Source organism: Erinaceus europaeus, chromosome 2, assembly GCF_950295315.1.
Source record: "Erinaceus europaeus chromosome 2, mEriEur2.1, whole genome shotgun sequence".
NCBI classification, from domain to species: domain Eukaryota; kingdom Metazoa; phylum Chordata; class Mammalia; order Eulipotyphla; family Erinaceidae; genus Erinaceus; species Erinaceus europaeus.
In genome coordinates, this window is record NC_080163.1 from 139,841,006 (window position 1) to 139,861,938 (window position 20,933).

The window sequence follows — 20,933 nt, forward strand, 5'->3', positions numbered from 1 at the left end:
TCTTCCCCTCCTCTCTCCATTTCTCTCTGTCCTATCAGACAATGATACATCAATAACAACAACAACAATAACTACAACAATAAAACATCAAGGGCAACAAAAGGGAATAAATAAATAAATATGCAAACAGACTCTCATGCCTGAGGCTCCCAGGTCCCAGGTTCAATCCCTTGCACTACTACTGAGCATTGCTCTGGTAAAAAGAAAAAAAAAAGGAAAAGAAAAACTTGGGGGTCAGGTGGTATCGCAGTGTGTTAAGTGCAGAAGGCGCGAAGCACAAGGACTGGCGCAGGGATACTCGTTCAAGCCCCCTGGCCCCCACCTGCAGGGGGGTGGTTTCATAAGAGGTAAAGCAGGCCTGCAGGTGTCTTTCTTTCCCCATCTCTTCCCCTCCTCCATTTCTCTCTGTCCTATCTGGCAACAAGAACATCAATAACAACAATAATAATAACCACAGCAATGACAAAAACAACAAGGACAACAACAACAAAAAGGAAAATAGGAAACTGGGCAGTGGCGCACTGGGTCAAGTGCACATGGCAGAAAGCACACGGACCGGCATCAGGATCCTGGTTTGAGCCCTTGGCTCCCCACCTGCACGGGGTTCGCTTCACAGATGGTGAAGCAGGTCTGCAGGTGTCTATCTTTCTCTCCCCCTCTCTGTCTTTTCCTCCTCTCTCAATTTCTCTCTGTCCTATCCAACAACAATGACAGCAATAACAACAACGATAAATAACAAGGGCAACAGAAGGGAAAAGTTAAAATATATATATATATTTTTTTAAAGGAAAATATATAAAAAAATAAAATTAAAAAAATGTTTTCTACAAGGGGCCAGGTGGTGGTGCACCTGGTTAAGCGTTTATATTACAGTGCACAGGAACTTGTGTTCAAAAGCCCCTAGTCCCCACCTGTAGGGGGAAAGCTTCACAAGCAATAAAGCAGGTCTGTCTCCCTCCCTATCTCCCTCTTACCTCTAAATTTCTCTTTCCCTTGTCAAATAAAATAGTTCTAAAAATAAATTATTTCAAAAATGTTTTCTTCAGAAAGGAGGTAGTGAATTTAGCTGGGGTAGGATTTTTTTTTTTTTTTTTTTTTAACCAGGGTACTGCTCAGCTCTGACTTATGGTGGTGCAGGACTTTGGAGCCTCAGACATAAGAGTCTCTTTGCATAACCATTATGCTATCTACCCTACCCTAGATGGGTCCTATCCTGGGTTCCCTTAGTAGATCAACTCAGCCCACAATCTGACCTACTGACCCACTCCATGGTGGTCATTCAGGAATTCTGGTTCAGCTTCCCAAGAAGGAAACCTGGCAGAATCACAAATGATCCTTGTTCCTATATGAACAGGGCCTAGAATGCTAGGTCTAAGTAGTGTGAACCATGAAACTCCAAGGGCTAGGCTTCCCATTGTGTGCCCTTGGCCTTCCCTGCCTTTTCCCAGAGGCATATGATGATTACAGACATCTCATTTTAACCCAAGTCATTTATTGCACAAGAGAGTGGGGTCGGGTGGGATGGGAGTAGATAGCATAATGGTTATGAAAAAACTCTCATGCCTGGGACTCCAAGGTCCCAGGTTCAATCCCCCATACCACCATAAGCCAAAGCTGAGCAGTGCTCTGGTAAAAAGAGAGAGAATGGTCTGGGAAGTGGTGCAGTGGCTAAGGCACTAGACTCTCAAGCATGAGGTCCTGAGTTCAATCCCCGGCAGCACATGTACCAGTGATTTCTGATTTTCTCACCTATCTTTCTCATTAATAAATAAAATCTTAAAAAATTAAAAAAGAGGGAGTTGGACAGTAGCACAGTGGGGGGTTAAGCACACGTGGTGTGAAGCGCAAGGACCAGTTTAAGGATCCAGGTTCCTGCAGGGGAGTCACTTCACAGGCAGTGAAACAGGTCTGCAGGTGTCTTTCTCTCCCCATCTGTCTTCCCCTCCTCCATTTATCTCTGTCCTATGTAACAATGATGAAATCAGTCCTGCATTCTACCCAGAGTAACCTCTCCAGTCATTGTAGATATCCTTTAATTTTATTTCATAGCACAAAGAAAAAAAGGATGGGGGGAGGGGACAGTAGTGCTTCAAGTTTAGCACACATGGCTTGAAGTGCAAGGAGCTCCATAAGGATCCCAGTTTGAGCCCCTGACTCCCCACCTGCAAGGAGGTCACTTCACAAGCAATGAAGCAGGTCTGCAGATGTCTTTCTTTCCCCCTCTCCTGTCTTCACTCCTCTCTCAATTTCTCTCTGTCCTATCCAACGACGACATCAATAAAGACAAGGTGGGAAGCCAGGGTCTGGAACTGGCATCCTCATGCTGGTCCTTGCGCTTTGCACCAGCTGCATTTAACCTGCTATGCTACTGCCCGGCTCCAGTCTTTTAAGATTATACTAGGAGAGGGGTCGGGCGGTGGCGCAGTGGGTTAAGCGCATGTGGCACAAAGCGCAGGGACCGGCGTAAGGATCCCGGTTCCAGCCCCCGGCTCCCCACCTGCAGGGGAGTTGCTTCACAGGCGGTGAAGCGGGTCTGCAGGTGTCTATCTTTCTCTCCCCTTCTCTGTCTTCCCCTCCTCTCTCCATTTCTCTCTGTCCTATCCAACAACGAATTGCGTCAACAAGGGCAATAATAATAACCACAGCGAGGCTACAACAAGGGCAACAAAAGGGGGAAAAAAAATGGCCTCCAGGAGCGGTGGATTCATGGTGCAGGCACCGAACCCAGCAATAATCCTGGAGGAGGAAAAAAAAAAAAGATTATACTAGGAGGGGGAGTCAGACGGTAACGCAGTAGGTTAAGCTTAGGTTAAGCTCAGGTAGCGCAAAGCGCAAGGACCAGAATAAGGATCCCGGTTCGAGCCCTGGCTCCCCATCTGCAGGAGAGTCACTTCACAGGCGGTGAAGCAGGTCTGCAGGTGTCTGTCTTTCTCTCCCCCTCTCTGCCTTCCCCTCCTCTCTCCATTTCTCTCTGTCCTATCCAACAACAACATCAATAACCACAACAATGTTAAACAACAAGGGCAACAAAAGGGAAAATAAATAAATTTTTTTAAAAGATTATATTAGTAGGATTAAATACTGACAAAATCAGAATGAGAATTTTTCGAAGACCTCTAAACTCAGTCTACCCCCTCTAATTGCTGCAAAGTTGCTGGTTTTCCAACCTTTGTTTATGTAAGACAGCAGGATTAATGGTTTTCAAAGTTAACTGCAAAACGGGGAAGAAGAGAATGTAGGTAGGTTATAATACCATAATACTTGCTGCATTTGAGTATTTCTTTTTTTTCCCCTTTTCTATATTTTATTTGATAAGACAGAGAGAAATTGAGAGGGGAAGGGGAGACAGGGAGAGAGAAAAAGACACCTGCAGACTTGCTTCACTGCTTATTAATTGTCCCCCCCACACACACAGGTGGGGAGTGAGGGTCATAGCCCCAGGTTCTAGCCAATGCCCAATACAACGTGAGTATTTCTTGAATAAATGCTCTTTAGATTTTTACAAATCTTGGGTTGGAATTCCAGTTTTCTGAATAAGTTGATGTTGACAATTTTTGCTACCATTTTGTTTAATTTTATGTTGGAACACATATGTGCTCCTCAATCAAATATTCTGACTTTCTACTATAGTTAACAATTTTAATTTGAGGTATAAATATAAAAATATTGGGGCCAGGTGGTAGTGCACCTGGTTGGGTGCACGTTATAATGTGCAAGGATCTAGGTTCAAGCCCCCAGTCCCCACCTGCAGGGGGAAACTTCATGAGTAGTGAAGCAGGGCTTTTTTTTTTTTTTTTTAAGATTCACCCTTTTATTTTATTATTTGATAGGGCAGAGAGAAATAAAGAGGGAAGGGGAGATAGGGAGAGAGAGACCTGCAGCACTGCTTCATCACTTGTGAAGCTTCCCCTGCTCAGATGGGGGCTGGGGGCTTGAACCCAGGTCCTTGAGCATGGTAATGTGTGTACTCAACTGGGTGCACCACTGCCCAGCTGACCCTGACATTTTATTTAAAAAATATATATGGGGGATTTCTTTTTTCGGTCACTCAAAACACAAATATCCTATTCACTCTTCTGAGTTAGGGCTTAGAATTCCATGGAATGGGCTGGGTGGTGGTACATTTGGTTGAATGTACATGTTACCATGTGCGAAGACCTGCATTCAAACTCCTAGTCTCTACCTGCAGTGGCGGAAGTTTCAGAAACAGTAAAGCAATGCTGCAGGTGTCTGGCTATCTCTCTTTCTATTCCATCTGTTTCTCTCTATCTCTCTTTATCCAATGTATATATAAATTCCATGGAATGTTTGACCTGTTTTTGGACATATCACTTCCTTGCAGCTAAGACCTCCACATTGACCTGTGACCTGTCTAGCCAGGGGTGCAATTAGGAAAATCCCTGATTGGGGCCAGGTAGGGCCCATGCTTTACCATGTTAGAGGCCCGGGGCTTAAGCAACACCACATAGGAGCCCCACAATACCATAGACAGTGCCCCACCTGTGTGTGTGTTGGGGGTGTGTGGCCTTCACCAGCAGTGAAGCAAATCCGTGGGTGTTTCTTTCCCTCTCTATTTCCCCTGCCCTTCTCAATTTCTCTGTCCTGTCAAATTAAAAAATTAATTAATTTTAAAAAATGGTTATATATATACATATATACATATATATATATATACATATATACATATATATATATATATATATATATATATGGCCACCAGGAGCTGTGGATTCATCATGCAGGCATCAAGCCTCAGAGATAGCCCTGGTGGGGGAGAAAAAAAAAGATGGGGGGAGGATACCGTAGAGAACTCCATGGATGGTAAAGCAGTCACAGTCAGTATTTCTCTTTCATAAGTATATGAGAGAGAGTTGCATTGGATCGACCTTCTCGTGGTGCATCCCGTGAGTACCCATTCATTGGGGAAACTGACGATCCTTCCTAGCCGACTGAATCTACATGGATCCCAGTCACTTTCAAAGCCAGCAACAAGCAGCTCCTGACAGCTTTCAACCTGACCTGTTGACTGGCTACGGAAGAAGGGCAAACGCTAGAAGAAGAAGAATGAGAGAGAGAGAGAGAGAGAGGTAAAGTCCCAGGGATGGTGCAAGAACTCTTGACACTGCCAAGAGGAGAGAAGAGAAGAGAAGGGGAGGGGAGAGGAGAGGGAGGAGAAAGAATAACATTGCTAAATCCCTGGGTCCTTCCCAGATGCCTAGTGCCCTTCTGGCTACCTCCCCACCTAATCCCTGCAGTTTTAGGTCCAAGGAGACTAGAACAAGACTAAGTTCAGGGCTTGGGAACAGGGTCTGATCGCTAGTGGGCACTCTCAGCTAAGGCGGGCGGGGGGCGGGGGTAGGAGGGCTCCTCCTACTAAGGAAAGGAAGGCTGTGGCGTGGCGCCCCCTAGAGCAGCATTAAGGCTCCTTGAGCGTGTCCCTGCGTGCTGAATCCAGGCCCTCCTCAGGAGGTCAAACCAGTAGGTCACCTCTTCGTGAACTTCTGCTCCTGCCCGACCCTCTTGGGGTCCTGAGAACCTGCCCACCTGCCCGACCCAGTGCACAATGTGGCCAGTGAGCCTCCACGGTCCCCGTGCCCTCTGCCTGCGCCCTCTGCTGCACCTGCTACTCCTGCTGTCACTGTCGCCAGAGCCAAAAGCCCACTCTCCCACTACGTTGGGCCCCCTTAGCGCACCAAATCTGCGGGAACGCGCTCGGGCACTAATGCGGGACTTCCCACTGATAGATGGGTGCGTATGCGTGTGCGTTGATGGGGGAGGGGGTTAATGGGGGAGGGGTGTGGCAGTGGAGACTGTCCTCACTTCTGAGCAGGGGAGTGGGGTTCTGAGCACTCAGAGCCAGTGAAGAGCTTTCTTCACACTACCTCTGGGTGTACTGGAACCTCCATCACCCACCAGTCCCCTCCTACTCCCCCTTTCCTAGTGGAATTACCCCCCCCCATTCACCCACCCAACCACCACCCTACATCTGTGCCTCAGGGGAGTTCCCATTGTCTGTATGATTGGGAGTTCTTGTGGGGTTGGGGGACAGATCCAGTTTTACTGACTTGTCATACCTGATCTGGAGCCCATGTCGGGACTCAAGAGGTTTTGTTTGTTTTTAATTTCTTTATTGGGGATTAATGGTTTATAGTCTACAGTAAAATACAATAGTTTGTAAATGTGTAACATTTCTCAGTTGAACCCCCACTAGGTCCTCCTCTGCCATCATGTTCCAGGACCTGTTCCCTCTCCTCCCACCCCAGAGTCTTTTACTTTGGTGCAATACACCAACTCCAGTCCAAGTTCTGCTTTGTGTTTTCCCTTCTGTTCTTGTTTTACAACTTCTGCCTATGAGTGAGATCATCCCATATTCATCCTTCTCTTTCTGACTTATCTCACTTAACATGATTCCTTCACACTCCAGCCAAGATGAGGTGAAGAACGTGAACTCACCATTTTTACTCAGCTCCTCCAGAGTTTGTTTTGACATCCCCAGGCACAATGACCTGCCCCGACTCCTGAGACAGCTTTTCCAGAACAAGCTACAGGATGTGGACTTGCACAACTTCAGTCGTGGCCAGACAAACCTGGACAAGCTTAGGGATGGCCTTGTGGGTGCCCAGGTACCATAGGGACCCATAGGGTGTCACAGCAGGTCTGATGGAGAATATGGGTACAGGGCGGTAGGTAGCATAATGGTCATGCAAAAAGACTCTTATGCCTGAGGCTCCAAGGACCCAGGTTCAATCCCCTGTGCCACCATAACCCAGAGCTGAGTAATGCTCTGGTAAAATAAATAAATAAATAAAATTTAAAAGGAGAGAGAATATGGAGACACAGAAACCTGGATAGGCATCCCTTTAGGTAAACAAGGTATTATAGAGCACCCTGTGCCATTCTGTGATTGCTGGGGAGCTGAGGGGTGAGGCTGGGGGCCAAGAGAGGCCACCATGTGGAAGCTCAGTTCTGTAGAGACATTCCCTGGTGTGTGAGCTGCTGGTACCATATATGCCACAGTGACCTAGGGATTGACACACAGATGTGGACAAATAATAGATAATATGTCCTGAGTCCACTGTGAGTTCAGCTGTGGTAGTAATAATGGTCATGAAGGTTCCATATGGCTATGCAGGATCTCAATCAGGGCCTCTGACCAAAATTGTATAATAGTAATAACTATTATTCTTGTTGTTAATATTGCCGTTATTATTAAAATACTTAACACAAGAGAGAAAGAGGAGAGAATTCTTAGAGGCTGAGATGGGGTGGAAGGCCAAGGTCTTGGCTGCACCTCCTGACCTTTCTGGACCCTGGCCTAACCCCTAGTTCTGGTCTGCCTACACTCCATGTGAGACCCAGGACCAAGATGCTGTGCGCCACACACTGGAGCAGATCGACCTCATTCACCGCATGTGTGCCTCCTATCCTGAGCTCGAGCTGGTAACATCAGTCGAAGGTGGGTTGGCAAACCAGGGGGATAGTCTGAAGTTCAATGTAGCAACTCTGCCACTTGATAGTCCACCCTCTTCCAGGTCTAAAAAACACTCAAAAGTTGGCCTGCCTCATCGGTGTAAAGGGCGGTCACTCACTGGACAGCAGCCTCTCTGTGCTGCGCAGTTTCTATCTGCTGGGAGTGCGCTACCTGAGTCTCACCTGTACCTGCAGTACAGCCTGGTAAGCACAGTACCTGTCTGGGGAATTGTAGATGGATGGCATGGTGGGGAAACTGACAGAGGTGAGGACAAAGGGGTCTACAAAAGGAAACTAGCATAAAGGTTTTGCAAAAAGACTTTGGTGCCTAAGGCTACAAAGTCCCAAGTTCAATCACTACCACCACTGTAAGTTAGAGCTAAACAGTGTTCTGGTAAAAAAAAAAAAAAAAAAAAGAGGAGGAGGAGGAGAGGGAGGGAGGAGGAAGAAGAAGAAGAAAGAAGGAGAAGAGGAGGCAGTTAAATTTCCAGCAGCCCTCCCCCCCATCCCAAAAAGCAGCTGACTTGGCTGGCCCTTGTCCTCACCTTGTTCTGGATCTGGAGTGGGTGGATAAACTGAGCCCCCAGATTCTAGATGGCCAAGGTGTGGGTCACTAGGTTGCTGTCTCTCTCCCGCCTGTCATGCAGGGCAGAAAGTTCCACCAAGTTCAGGCACCACTACTACACTAATGTCATCGGGTTGACAAGCTTTGGTGAGGTGAGGACTTTTGTTCCATACCCCACCCCACCCTAGAGATAGGTGTACATATATTTCATCTGATATCCTTCTTTCCCCCAACACCTGTAATTGCAGAAGGTGGTAAAGGAAATGAACCGCCTGGGTATGATGGTGGACTTGTCCTATGCGTCAGACATTTTGATGCGTCTAGCCTTGAACGTGTCAAGGGCTCCTGTGATCTTCTCCCACTCAGCTGCCAGGGCTGTATGTGACAATTTGCTGAATGTTCCTGATGACATACTGCAACTGCTGGTGAGCCATCAGCCCAGCCAAGAAAGCTGCAAATCTTTGCTTCTTCCAAAGTTGTTTTTTATTGTTGTTGTTGTCATTGCTGGAACTTTAGTACTCTGGGTGTGAGTTTCAAAGACAGAGAGCCCACAATGCTGAAGCTTTCCCCCAGTGCAGTGGGAGCTAGTCTCAAACCTGGGTTGTACCTTCCCAAGCATCCCTAAGCATTTATTTATTTATTTTTTATTTTCTGTCTTAGTTATAATTGAGGCTTCACTGCTCTGGGATGACTTTTTCAGATAGATAGGTAGATAATGGACAGAGTGGGAGAGAGAGATATATCACAGTATAGAAACTTCCTCCAATGTGGTGGGAACCAGGCTTGAACCTCTATTACACATATAGTAAAATAGCTCACTATCCAAGTGAGCTATTTACCGATCTTGGCCTCTAAATGTTTTTATCTGGAGGGTGCAGGAGATCAAACCGAGAAATGCATACATGCAAAGCACGCTCTCTCCCAGTGAACTGTAAACATCCCTTACCCTTGCCAAAGATTTTTTTCAAATTATTTTTTATCTTTATTAAATTATTGGGTAGAGACAGCCAGAAATTAAGAGAGAAGGAGGAGAGAGAGAAAGAGAGAGAGAGAGAGAGAGAAAGACACTTGCAACATTGCTTCACCACTCACAAAGCTTTCTCCTTACAGGTGAGGACTGGGGAGGCCAGTAACATGTGCACTCAACTAGGTGCACCACTACCCAGTCCCTTAGATATTATTATTATTATTATTATTACCTCCAGGGTTATTACTGGGGCTCAGTGCCTGCACTATGAATCCACTGCTCCTGGAGGCCATTTTTTTCCATTTTGTTGCACTTGTTTTACCGTTGTGGTTATTATTATTGTTGTTACTGATGTCATTGTTGTTGGATAGGACAGAGAAATGGAGAGAGGAGGGGAAGACAGAGAGGGGGAGAGAAAGATAGACACCTGCAGACCTGCTTCACCACTTGTGAGGCGACCCCCTGCAGGTGGGGAGCCAGGAAATCAAACCTGTATCCTTGCGCTTTGTGCCATGCACACTTAACCCGCTGTGCTACCGCCCGACTCCCTAAATATATTTTTTAATAGGACAGAGAATTTGAGAGGAGAAGAGGAGATAGTGAGGGAAAAAGACAGAGAGATACCTGCAGGACTTGTTTCACCACATATGAAGCTTCCTCTCTGCAAGTGGGGAACAGGAGCTTGAACTCAGGTCTTTGCACATGATAACATGTGCATTTAAACAGGTGCACCACTGCCTGCCCTATGCCCCTTTTTAGGATTATTTATTGGATAGAAATCAAAAGGAGGGGACTGGACGGTAGCACAGTGGGTTAAGCACAGGTGGCGCGAAGCGCAAGAACCGGCATAAGGATCCCAGTTGAAGACCTTGGCTTCCCACATGCAGGGGAGTCGCTTCACAAGTAGTGAAGCAGGTCTGCAGGTGTCTTATCTTTCTCTCCCCCTCTCTGTCCCCCTCCTCCCTCCATTTCTCTCTGTCCTATCCAACAATAATGACACCAATAACAACAATAATAATAACTACAACAATAAAACATCAAGGGCAACAAAAGGGAATAAGTAAATAAATATAAAAATATTTTTTTTAATTAAAAAAAAAGAAATCAAAAGGAAAAGGGGACATAGAGAGGGAGAGAGAGAGAGAGAGAGAGAGAGAGACCTATAGCTCTGCCGCACTGCTTCTGAAGCTTTCTCCCTGAAAGTGGGGACTAGGGCTTGAACCTGGGTCCTTGTACATTGTAACATGTGTGCTCAGCTGGGTGCACTACCACCCAGGCCCCACCAAAGGTTCTTTTTTTATTATTTTTTTTATTTTCATAGTTAATTATTGTTTTTGTTCTTGATGTCGTTGTTGCTGGATAGGACAGAGAGAAATGGAGAGAGGAGGGGAAGACAGAGAGGGGAAGAGAAAGATAGACACCTGCAGACCTGCTTCACCGCCTGTGAAGTGATTTCCCTGCAGGTGGGGAGCCAGGGCCTCGAACCGGGATCCTTACACTGGTCCTTGTGCTTTGTGCCACCTGCGCTTAACCCGCTGCACTACCACCTGACTCCCCCACCAAAGGTTCTTAACCATTAACAAAGCAGTTACCCACCTATGCCTCACTTACCCTTGGACCCAAAACTAGTTTAACCTCTTCTGTTTTTCCTTTGCTTTTCTTCTTATAAGCAATAAACATTTGTGGAAATGCAAGTACCAGTTAGAGGTCTGACAAAATAGCTCACTTGGCTACCACACTGCTTTGCCTTGTACATGATCCAGGTTAGAACCTCACCTTCAATGCACTGAAGAAAGCTTTGATACTCTGATGTGTCTCCCTCTCTCTCTCCATCTACAAAAAATAAATAAAAAGTACAGATTAATAAAATGAAAGAATATATTCCCTAATAAAATGAAAGAATATATTCCCAATATGGAAGGCAGCCTTGGATTTTTTAAAAATTATTTATTTATTTTCCTTTTTGTTGCCCTTGTTTTATCATTGTTGTGGTTATTATTATTGTTGTTATTGATGTTGTTGTTGCCGGATAGGACAGAAAGAAATGGAGAGAGGAGGGAAAGACAGAGAGGGGGAGAGAAAGGTAGACACCTGCAGACCTGCTTCACCACCTGTAATTCGACTCCCCTGCAGGTGGGGAGCCAGGGGCTCGAACCGGGATCCTTGCACTTTACGCCATGTGCACTTAACCTGCTGTGCTACCGCCCAACCCCTGGCATCCTTGGGTTTTTAAGAATGTATTTTATTTATTACATATGAGAAAATGTCACATGAAAAAGATGGAGAGATAGAATTCAGAGTAGCACTCTGGTACATATAGTGCCAGGGATCAAACCGGGAACTTCAGGCATGCAAATCTGATGTCCTACCAGCTGAGCACTTTCCCAAGCTGCCCTCCTCCTCATCTTTGAAACTAAAGTAAAATCAATTCCACCCAGGGATCCACAAATCCAGTGAGGTAACACCTCTTCCAATTCCAAAATCAGGACTCAACACTGTCCCCAGGGCACAGGAGGCAGGTCATCAGGACAAAAGGTTCAAATTGAGTGACCAATTGTTTATCCCCATAGAAAAGGAATGGTGGCATTGTGATGGTGACGCTGTCCATGGGAGTGCTGCAATGCGATCTGTTTGCTAATGTGTCCACTGTGGTAGGTGAGCTCTACTTTCGCTCTTTTCTTGGGGGAACACAGGAAATAAACCCAGAACCTCATACACAGTTAATGTCACCGAGAGGCCTCCTCAGCTGAATTTTCTATTGCTTATGTTTAAAATGGACGGATGACAGAGTTGAAGCACTAATGTACCACTCTACCATCCACAGTGCTTCCATGTGATGCTAGGGCTTAAATTCAGGGTCTTGGGGCAGGGTAGTGGCACATCTGGTTGAGCACACATATCCACATACTCAGGGATCCAGATTCAAGCCCCCCAGTCACCACCTACAGAAGGAAAGCTTCATGACCAGTGAAACAGCACTACAAACATCTCTGTCTCCCTCTCTGCCTCTCCCTTCCCTCTCAATTTCTCTCTGTTCTATCAAATAAAAGAAAAATAAATGGTGATGGGAGTAGATAGCATAATGGTTATGCAAAGAAACTCTCATGCCTGAGGCTCCAAAGTCCCATGTTCAACCCCCCACACCACCATAAGCCAGAGTTAAGCAGTGCTCTGGTAAAATAATAATAATAATAATAACAATAAATGAAAAATAAATGGCTGCTGGGAGTGGTAGATTCAATTGTACAGGCATTGAGCCTCAGTGATAAACCTGTTGGCCAAAAAAAAAAAAAAAAAACTAAACAAACAAATAAAATTCAGAGTCTTACAGTAATGAATGGTCTCTACCAGGTGAGCTATCTCCTAATCTTTTATTTATTTATTTATTTATTTATTTTTGCCTCCAGGATTATTGCTGGGGTTCAGTGCCTGCACCATGAATCCACTGCTCCCGGAGGCCATTTTTCCCCCTTTTTTTGTTTCCCTTGTTGTGGTTATTATTTTTGTCATTGACAACGTTTGTTGTTGGATAGGACAGAGAGAAACAGAGTGAGGAGGGAAAGACAGAGAGGAGGAGAGAAAGATAGACACCTGCAGACCTGCTTCACTCCCCTGCAGGTGGGGATCTGGTCCTTGCGCCTTGCACCATGTGCACCTAACCTGCTACACTACCGCCTGACCCCACACTTTAAAAAAAAAAAATTATTTGGTTTATGTAATGAGAGAGAAGCCCAGGGCATTGCTCTAGCATATGCAATTCCAGTGATCAAACCCAAGGATCACTCACACACAAGTCCTGCTCTCTATCCACTGAGCTACCTCCCACCCAGTATTTCTACTTTATACAGTTTGAATTTGGGCCTGTGACCAGGGCCCTCAGGGTATCTCTGAGTCTAGCACACCTTTTTAGTGATAGATGAACTTCCCAACAACTCAGGGGCAGAAGACACAATTCTCCACTGCCACCCAGGTCTGCAGCCAGAGTCAATGCTGATAGATTTGGGAAGCAACTGCTTCAGCCTGCAAATCTCACTTTTTCTCCATGTTCTGGAATTTCTCTCATTTCTTCTGGATAGGACAGTATCTCCACCAGGCTCTCATGAAATCCAGAGGCAGTGTGGTTCCTGAGCATGAAAGGGTTTAAATGCATGATTCTGAGGTCCATTTTGGGTCCAGTATTCAACCTGTAGCCCCTTCAGAATTCATGCCTGCCCAGGACCTCTGTGCCATTAGCTTTTGCCTCCTGGAGAGCTACGGGCAAGAGGATTAGCCAGGGATGAGCTTCCTAAAGCCAAGACTGGACCCAGGGTCTAACTCCAACATAATGTTGCCCACCACTTTTGCCTCTAGATCACTTTGACCACATCAGGGCAGTCATTGGATCAGAATTCATTGGAATTGGTGGAAGTTATGATGGGTCTGGCCGGTGAGTGTTGCTTTGGATTTATCTTGGTCTGTGGTATAGCAGGAAGTCCTTTACTCTCAGGTCTCTTGTCTGTGGTCCTCCTATCCTTCAGACCATGATCACAGGACAGACTCTGGTCTTCTCACTCACCTGATATCTCCCTACTCCCCAGGGCATGCTTCCTGGCTCTCCCTGTCCTAGCTAAGGTCCAGCAGTTCCAGTTCAGTTTGAGGTCATTCAAACTCCTGATGGCCTCCTCTCCCCCAGCTAGTGCTCCTCCTCTACTAATGCTGCACTCCAAATCCTGGGGTGATCATTTGCTCAGCAGGGAGATGCTGCAGAAAAGGCTCAGACTCAGAAGCTTCTAGCATTGGATTCAATAGTTTAGAGAACAGGAGACGGCTGGTGGAGCACCCAGTTGAACACACACAGTACCATGCAAAAGGACTCAGGTTCACGTCCCCAGTTACCTCTTGCAGGGGGGGAAGCTTCATGAGCAGTGAAACAGTGCTGCAGGTGTCTTTTTTTTTTTTTTCCCCTCTAGGGTTATTGCTGGGGCTCATAGCCTGCACCATGAATCCACTGCTCCTGGAGGCCATTATTTTCCCTTTTGTTGCCCTTGTTTTATCATTGTTGTAGTCATTGTTGTTTTTACTGCTGTCCTTGTTGTTGGATAGGACAGAGAGAAATGGAGAGAGGAGGGGAAGACAGAGAGGATGAGGGAAAGATAGACACCTGCAGACCTGCTTCACTGCTTGTGAAGCGACTCCCCCGGAGATGAGGAGCCGGGGGCTCTAACCGGGATATGCCGGTCCTGTGCTTTGCGCCCTGTGCACTTAACCTGCTGTGCTACTGCCCGACCCCCCTTTTTCCTTTTCTTTTTTGTAGTATTTATTTATTTATACTTTTTTTGTTGCCCTTGTTTTGTTGTTGTAGTTATTATTGTTGTTACTGATATTGTTGTTGGATAAGACAGAGACAAATGGGGAGAGGAGGGGAAAAGAGAGAGGGAGAGAGAAAGACACTTGCAGACCTGCTTCACTGCTTGTGAAGCGACTTCCCTGCAGGTGGGGAGCCCGGGGCTCGAACCAGGATCCTTACACCAGTCCTTGTGCTTTGCGCCACGTGCACTTACCCCCACTGTGCTACTGCCAGACTCCTTCCTTTTTCCTTTTCTTTTTATATATATATATATATATATATATATTAATATTTATTTATTTATTTTGTTGCCCTTGTTGTTTTATTGTTGTAGTTATTTTTTAAGTCTCTTTCTATTTTATTTTCTTTATTGGACAAGATAGCCAGAGATCGAGAGCGGTGGGGGAGATAGAGAAGGAAAGAGACAGAGAGACACCTGCAGACCTGCTTCACCACTCGTGAAGCATTCCCCCTGCAGGTGGGGACCAGGGACTCGAACCTGGGTCCTTGCACACTGTAATGTGTGTGTTTAACCAGGTGTGCCACCTCCTGGCTCCTGTTGTTGTACTTATTAATTGTTGTTGTTACTGATGTCATTGTTGTTGGATAGGACAGAGAGAAATGGAGAGAGGAGAGGAAGACAGAGAGGAGGAGAGAAAGATAGACACCAGCAGACCAGCTTCACCGCCTGTGAAGCGACTCCCCTGCAGGTGGGGAACTGAGGACTCAAACCAGGATCCTTTCGCTGGTCCTTGCGCTTTGCATCACCTGTGCTTAACCCGCTGCACCACAACCCAACTCCCCCTTTTCCTTTTCTGTCTCCCCTTCCCCTCTCAATTTCTCTCTGTCTTATGAATAAAAGAAGGGGGGAGGGGGAGCCGGCTGCCAGGAGCAGTGGACTGATCATGCAGACAGTAAGCTTTAGTAGTAACCCTGGTGACAAAAAAAAGATAAGTAAATAAATAATATTGCCTTCAATTTTTCATATATGATAGGGGCTTCTGGAATAGCAAACCCTAAAGCAGAGTCAGGGCTGAGATCCCATAGCTGATCAATTCATAATAATGACACAGGTTCCCTCAGGGGCTGGAGGATGTGTCCACCTATCCAGTTTTGATTGAGGAGTTGCTGAGGCGGGCCTGGAGTGAGGAAGAGCTTCAAGGTGTCCTCCGAGGAAACCTGCTTCGGGTCTTCACACAAGTAGAGCAGGTTTGCTGGGCTGGGCCAGAGGTAGGGCCAGTGGTGTGAGCAGATGAGGGGAGCAATGCTTTGGGAGCCCCTAACTACTAACTCCCATCCCAGGTAAGAGAAGAAAACAGTGGACAGAGGCCTTTGGAGGATGAGTTTCCAGACAGGGAGAAGGGAAGATTATGCTACAACCACCTCCAAATTCAACCTCAGAGTGAACATCTGAAAGTGACCACGGGGAGAACTAATCAGAGGACCTCAAAAGGCTCCCTACATGTCCTAGGCATCATGGCTGCTGCAGCTTTCTCAGTCTTCATCTTATGACTCTGATGACACAAAGTCTCCTTCCATTTTTTATAGTCTTCCAGCTATAAACATGTACTCAGAATAAACATTTTGGGCATGAAATTAGGTGTGAGTATCCTTTTCTTGTGAGGAGGGGTGGGGGTGTAGCTTCCAATTCACCTCCAGATTTGTCTGTCTCAGGTAGAGGCAGAGGTAGCTTACTATGTGTGTGTGTGTGTGTGTGTGTGTGTGTGTGTGTACATACATATATATATTTGAGCTAGGAGGTGGTGCACTTGGTAGAGCACACACATTATTATATTAAAGGATGGGGGGGCAGGTGGTCGCACACCTGGTTAAGTGTACACATTACAGTGCACAAGGATCCAGGTTTAAGCCCCTAGTTCCCACCTGCTGGGAGAAAGCTTCGAAAATGGTGAGGCAGGTCTGCAGGTGTCTCTCTGTCTCCCCCACCCCTCTCAATTTCTTTCTTTTCTTTTTCTATATTTATTTCCCCCTTTTTGTTGTCCATGTTGTTTTTTATTATTGTAGTAGTTATTGTTGTTGTTGATGATGTCATTGTTGTTGGATAGGACAGAGAGAAATGGAGAGAGGAGGGGAAGACAGAGAGGGGGAGAGAAAGACACCTGCAGAGCTGCTTCACCGCCTGTGAAGCGACTCCCCTGCAGGTGGGGAGCTGGGGGCTTGAACTGGGATCCTTAGGCCGGTCCTTGAGCTTTGCACCATGTGCACTTAACCTGCTGTGCTACCACCCAACTCCTCCCTCTCAATTTCTCTCTCTGACTCTATCCAATAATAAATAATTTAAATGAAGGGATTAAAAATAAAATAAAAAACAACAAGGGCAACAAAAAAGGAAAATAAATAAATTTTAAAAAATTTTAGTGGTCTGGGAGGTGGCGCAGTGATAAAGCTTTGGACTCTCAAGCAGGAGGTCCTGAGTTTGATCCCCGGCAGCACATGTGCCAGAGTGATGTCTGGTTCTTTGTCTCTCCTATCTTCCTCATTAATAAATAAATAAAATCTTTAAAAAAATTTTTTAAATAATAAAATAAAAGAAGGATCCAGATTCAAGTTCCTTGTCCCCATTTGCAGGAAGGAAGCTTCATGGGAGGTGAAGCAGTGCTGTAGCAGTCTCTCTCTCTCCCCTCTATCTCTCTCTTTTAAAATTATCTTTATTTATGGATAGAGACAGCCAGAAACGGAGACGGTAGGAGGAGATAGAGAGGGAGAGACAGAGAGACACTTGCAGCCCTGCTTCACCATTCATGAAGCTTTCCCCCTGCAGATGGGAGCCGGGGGCTCAGACCTGGTCCTTGAACACTGTAACATGTGCACTCAAACCAGGTGCACCACCACCTGGCCTCTCTCTCCCCTTCTCTATCTCCCTTTCCCTCACAACTTCTCTCTCTCTCTCCCTCTCCCTCCCCCCCTCCTCCTCTCTCTCTCTCTCTCTCTCTCTCTCTCTCTCTCTATATATATATATATATATATATATATATAATTTGTTCAGTTTTCAGCTAGAGCACTGCTCAGTTACAGCTTATGCTGGTACTAGGAATGGAACTTGGGAATTCTAATCCTCAGGTATGAAAGTCTGTTTCAAAAACTGTTTTGTTATCTCTCTGGCCCTCTTACTCTATTCATGAATGTGTGAAGGTGGGTGGGTTCCCAGTGTCTCTAAAAGGTTTAAATTGGTTTTAAACTGGTATCATTTATAGAATAAACATTAACTTGTTGGGGGTCGGGCAGTGGCTCACTTGATTAAGCGCACATAGTACTAAGCACAAGGACCTGTGCAAGGATTGAGGTTCAAGGCCCCTCCCCTGCCCCCACTCCCCACCTGCAGGGGGGTCACTTCACAAGCAGTGAAGCAGGTCTCCAGGTGTCTTTCTCTCTCTCTCTTTCTCTCCTCCTCCTCTCTCAGTTTCTCTCTGTCCTATTCAATAAAATGCAAAAAAAAAAAGGCTACCAGTGCAGTGGATTTGCAGTGCCTGTACCAAGCCACAGCAATAACCCTAGAGGCAAAAAACAAAACAAAACAAAAAAAACTTGTATATAAATATCAAGAGAAAAGGTTTACAGCAGCAAAGGAAAAGGAAGTGGCTCAATTTGGGATCATAGGACTTATAAGACTTGCATGTACAAGGTCAGAAGAGTTTGATCTCTGGCACCAAAAGTGCTCTCTCCTGCAACATACATACATATATATATATATATATATATATATATATACACACACACACATACATATATATAATCTTTTTTATTGCTTTCTCTGGGGCTCAACTGCTCTGAGATGACTGCTTCAGATAGAAAGATAAAGACAGAGGAGTCGGGCAGTAGCACAGCGAGTTAAACTCAAGAACAGGCATAAGGATCCTGGTTTGAGCCCCCAGCTCCCCGCCTACAGGAGAGTTGCTTCACAAGTGGTGAAGCAGGTCTGCAGGTGTCTTTCTCTCCCCGTCTCTGTCTTCCCCTCCTCTCTCCATTTCTCTCTGTCCTAGCCAACAACAACGACATCAATAATGACAACAATAACTACAGCAATAAAAAAAAAGGGCAACAAAAGGGAATAAATAAAGTAAATTTAAGAAAGAAAAGAAAGATAAATACAGAGAGGCAAAGAGAAAAAGAGAAAGACACCACAGTATAGATGCTTCCTTCAGTATGGTGGGGGCAGGGATCAAACCTGGGTCACACATTTGGCAAAGAAGTGCAAAAAAATATGAGCTATTTTGCTGGCCCAAATTAAATGAATCTTAATGAGAAAGAATGTATATATATATCATTTTAGGGATGAACAGTGGTGTATCTTGTAGAGTATACAAGTTCCCAATCCCCAATTTCAGGAGGGAAGCTTCATGAGTAGTGGAGCAGTGCTACAGGTGTCTCACTGCCTCTCTCTTCCCCATCTCAATTCCCCTCTCTCTTTTAAATTAATTAATTAATTTATTATTGGATAGAGACAGAGAGAAATTGAGAAGGGAAGGGGAAGTAGGGAGTGGAAGAGACAAGAGAGACATCTGTCGCCCTGCGCTACAACATGTGAAACTTTCCTTCTGCAGGTGGGGACCAGAGGCTTGAATCTGGGTCCTTGGGCACTGTAATGTGTGTGCTTAACCAGGCACACCACCGGCTGGCCCTAATTCCCCTTTGTCTATCAAGAAAGAAAGAAAAAGAAGGTCGGGAGGTAGTGCAATGGGTTAAGCGCATGGGTGCGAAGTGCAAGGACTGCATAAGGATCCCAGTTTGAACCCTAGGCTCCCCACCTGCAGGGGAGTCACCTTACAGGTGGTGAGGCAGGTTTTCAGGTGTCTATCTTTCTCCCCCCCTCCTCTCTCCATTTCTCTCTGTCCTATCTAACAATGATGACAATAATAATAACTACAACAACAATAAAACAACAAGGGCAACAAAAGGGAAAAAAAAAAAGAAAAAGGGGGGAAAATGGCTTCCAGGAGTGGTGGAGTCATCATATAGACAGACACCAAGCCCCAGCGATAAACCTAGTGGCAAATAAATAATAATAATAATAAAAACTTAAAATTTCATTTTTATGTAATGTTAGTGAATAAACACAGGGGCTCACAAATGTATTTTATTAATGAATATATATAATATATAATATATATATATATATATATATATATATGACAAAGAGAAAGGGAATAGAGAAAGAGATAAGACACTAAAGCACAACTCCACATTCATAGAGCTCCACTGGTGCTGTTCATTATGCTCCAAAGGGTGCTGGGGATCCAACCTAGTGCCTCATGTATAGTAAGGTGTGTCCTGTACCTGCTATGCCATTTCCTGGCCTATTTATTTACTTTACCAGAGCACTACTTAACTGTGATCTATGATGATGTGGGGGGTTGAACCTGGTACTTTGGAGCATCAGGCATAAGAGTCTCTTTGCATAACCATTATGCTATTTACCTCCCTCCTTTGCTTATTTTATTTTTTTGCCACCAGGGTTATTGCTGGGCCTTGGTGCCTGCACTACAAATCCACTGCTCCTGGAAGCTATTTTTTCCCCTTTTGTTGCCCTTATTTTTTTGTTGTGGTTATAGTTGTTGCTATTGATGTCCTAATTGGATGGGACAGAGAGGGGGAGAGAAAGATAGACACCTGAACACCTGCTTCACCACTTGTGAAGTGACTCCCCTGAAGGTGGGGAGCTGGGGCATGGAACTGGGATCTTTACACCAGTCCTTGAGCTTCACACCGTGTGCGCTTAACCCTCTGCGCTACCACCACCCCCCCATTGTTTATTTTTAATACGAGTCTATCATTCCACCACTCATAGAATTCTCTTTTTTACTTTATTTAGTGCTGCGGACGGAACCCAAAGTTTCATCCATGCAAAGCAAGAGCTCTACCACTGAGCTACTTCCCTGACCCCTGTCAAGATTTTAAATTTTGCAGATAAGGGTCTTTGTTTTCGTGCCTGGCAATAAACTCAGGACACGTGCATGACAGTGCTGAGTGGCCTCTGGACCCAATTTGCCCTCTTTTTTAGAGAGATCTAAAGAAAGGACTCTTCCTCTTTCTAGACACAGAAAAAAGGAAAGACACTATAGGGCTAGGGAGATAGCATAATGGCTGTGCAAAAAACTTTCATGTTTAAAGCATCAAAAATTCCAGGTTCAATCCCTAGCACCACTGTAAGTCAGAGCTGTGAAATACTCTGGTTAAGACAAAAAAGAAGGTGGGACAACAACAAGGGCAACAAAAATGGGGGGGGAAATGGCCTGCAACAAAAATGGGGGGGGAAATGGCCTCCAGGAGCAGTGGATTCATAGTGCAGTGCAGGCATCAAGCCCCAGCAATAACCCTGGAGGCAAAAAAGAAGGTGGGGTGGTCTGGGAGATGGCACGGTGGATATGACATTGTACTCTCAAGCATGAGGTTGCGAGTTCAATCCCTGGCAGCACATGTACCAGAGTGATGTCTGGTTCTTTCTCTCTACCCTATCTTTCTCATTAATAAATAAATAAAATATTTAAACAGAATGAGTAGATATCATAATAAGCAAAAAGACTGTTCCAGGGGAGTCAGGTGGTAGCTCAGCGAGTTAAGCGCATGTGGCACAATGCGCAAGAACT

At 45.4% G+C, this 20,933-nt stretch overlaps 1 protein-coding gene across 1 annotated transcript; it reads left to right on the forward strand.

Annotated features, from left to right (window-relative positions):
- The first annotated feature begins 6,339 nt into the window (after positions 1–6,339).
- Positions 6,340–15,924, forward strand: LOC103108796 (dipeptidase 3). Its single transcript, XM_007517775.2, has 9 exons — positions 6,340–6,623; positions 7,327–7,456; positions 7,533–7,674; positions 8,118–8,187; positions 8,284–8,460; positions 11,573–11,657; positions 13,353–13,428; positions 15,402–15,537; positions 15,631–15,924. Exons 1-9 carry the CDS (start codon positions 6,405–6,407, stop codon positions 15,838–15,840), a joined length of 1,245 nt encoding a protein of 414 aa, XP_007517837.2. The 5' UTR covers positions 6,340–6,404; the 3' UTR covers positions 15,841–15,924.
- Positions 15,925–20,933: the final 5,009 nt, after the last annotated feature.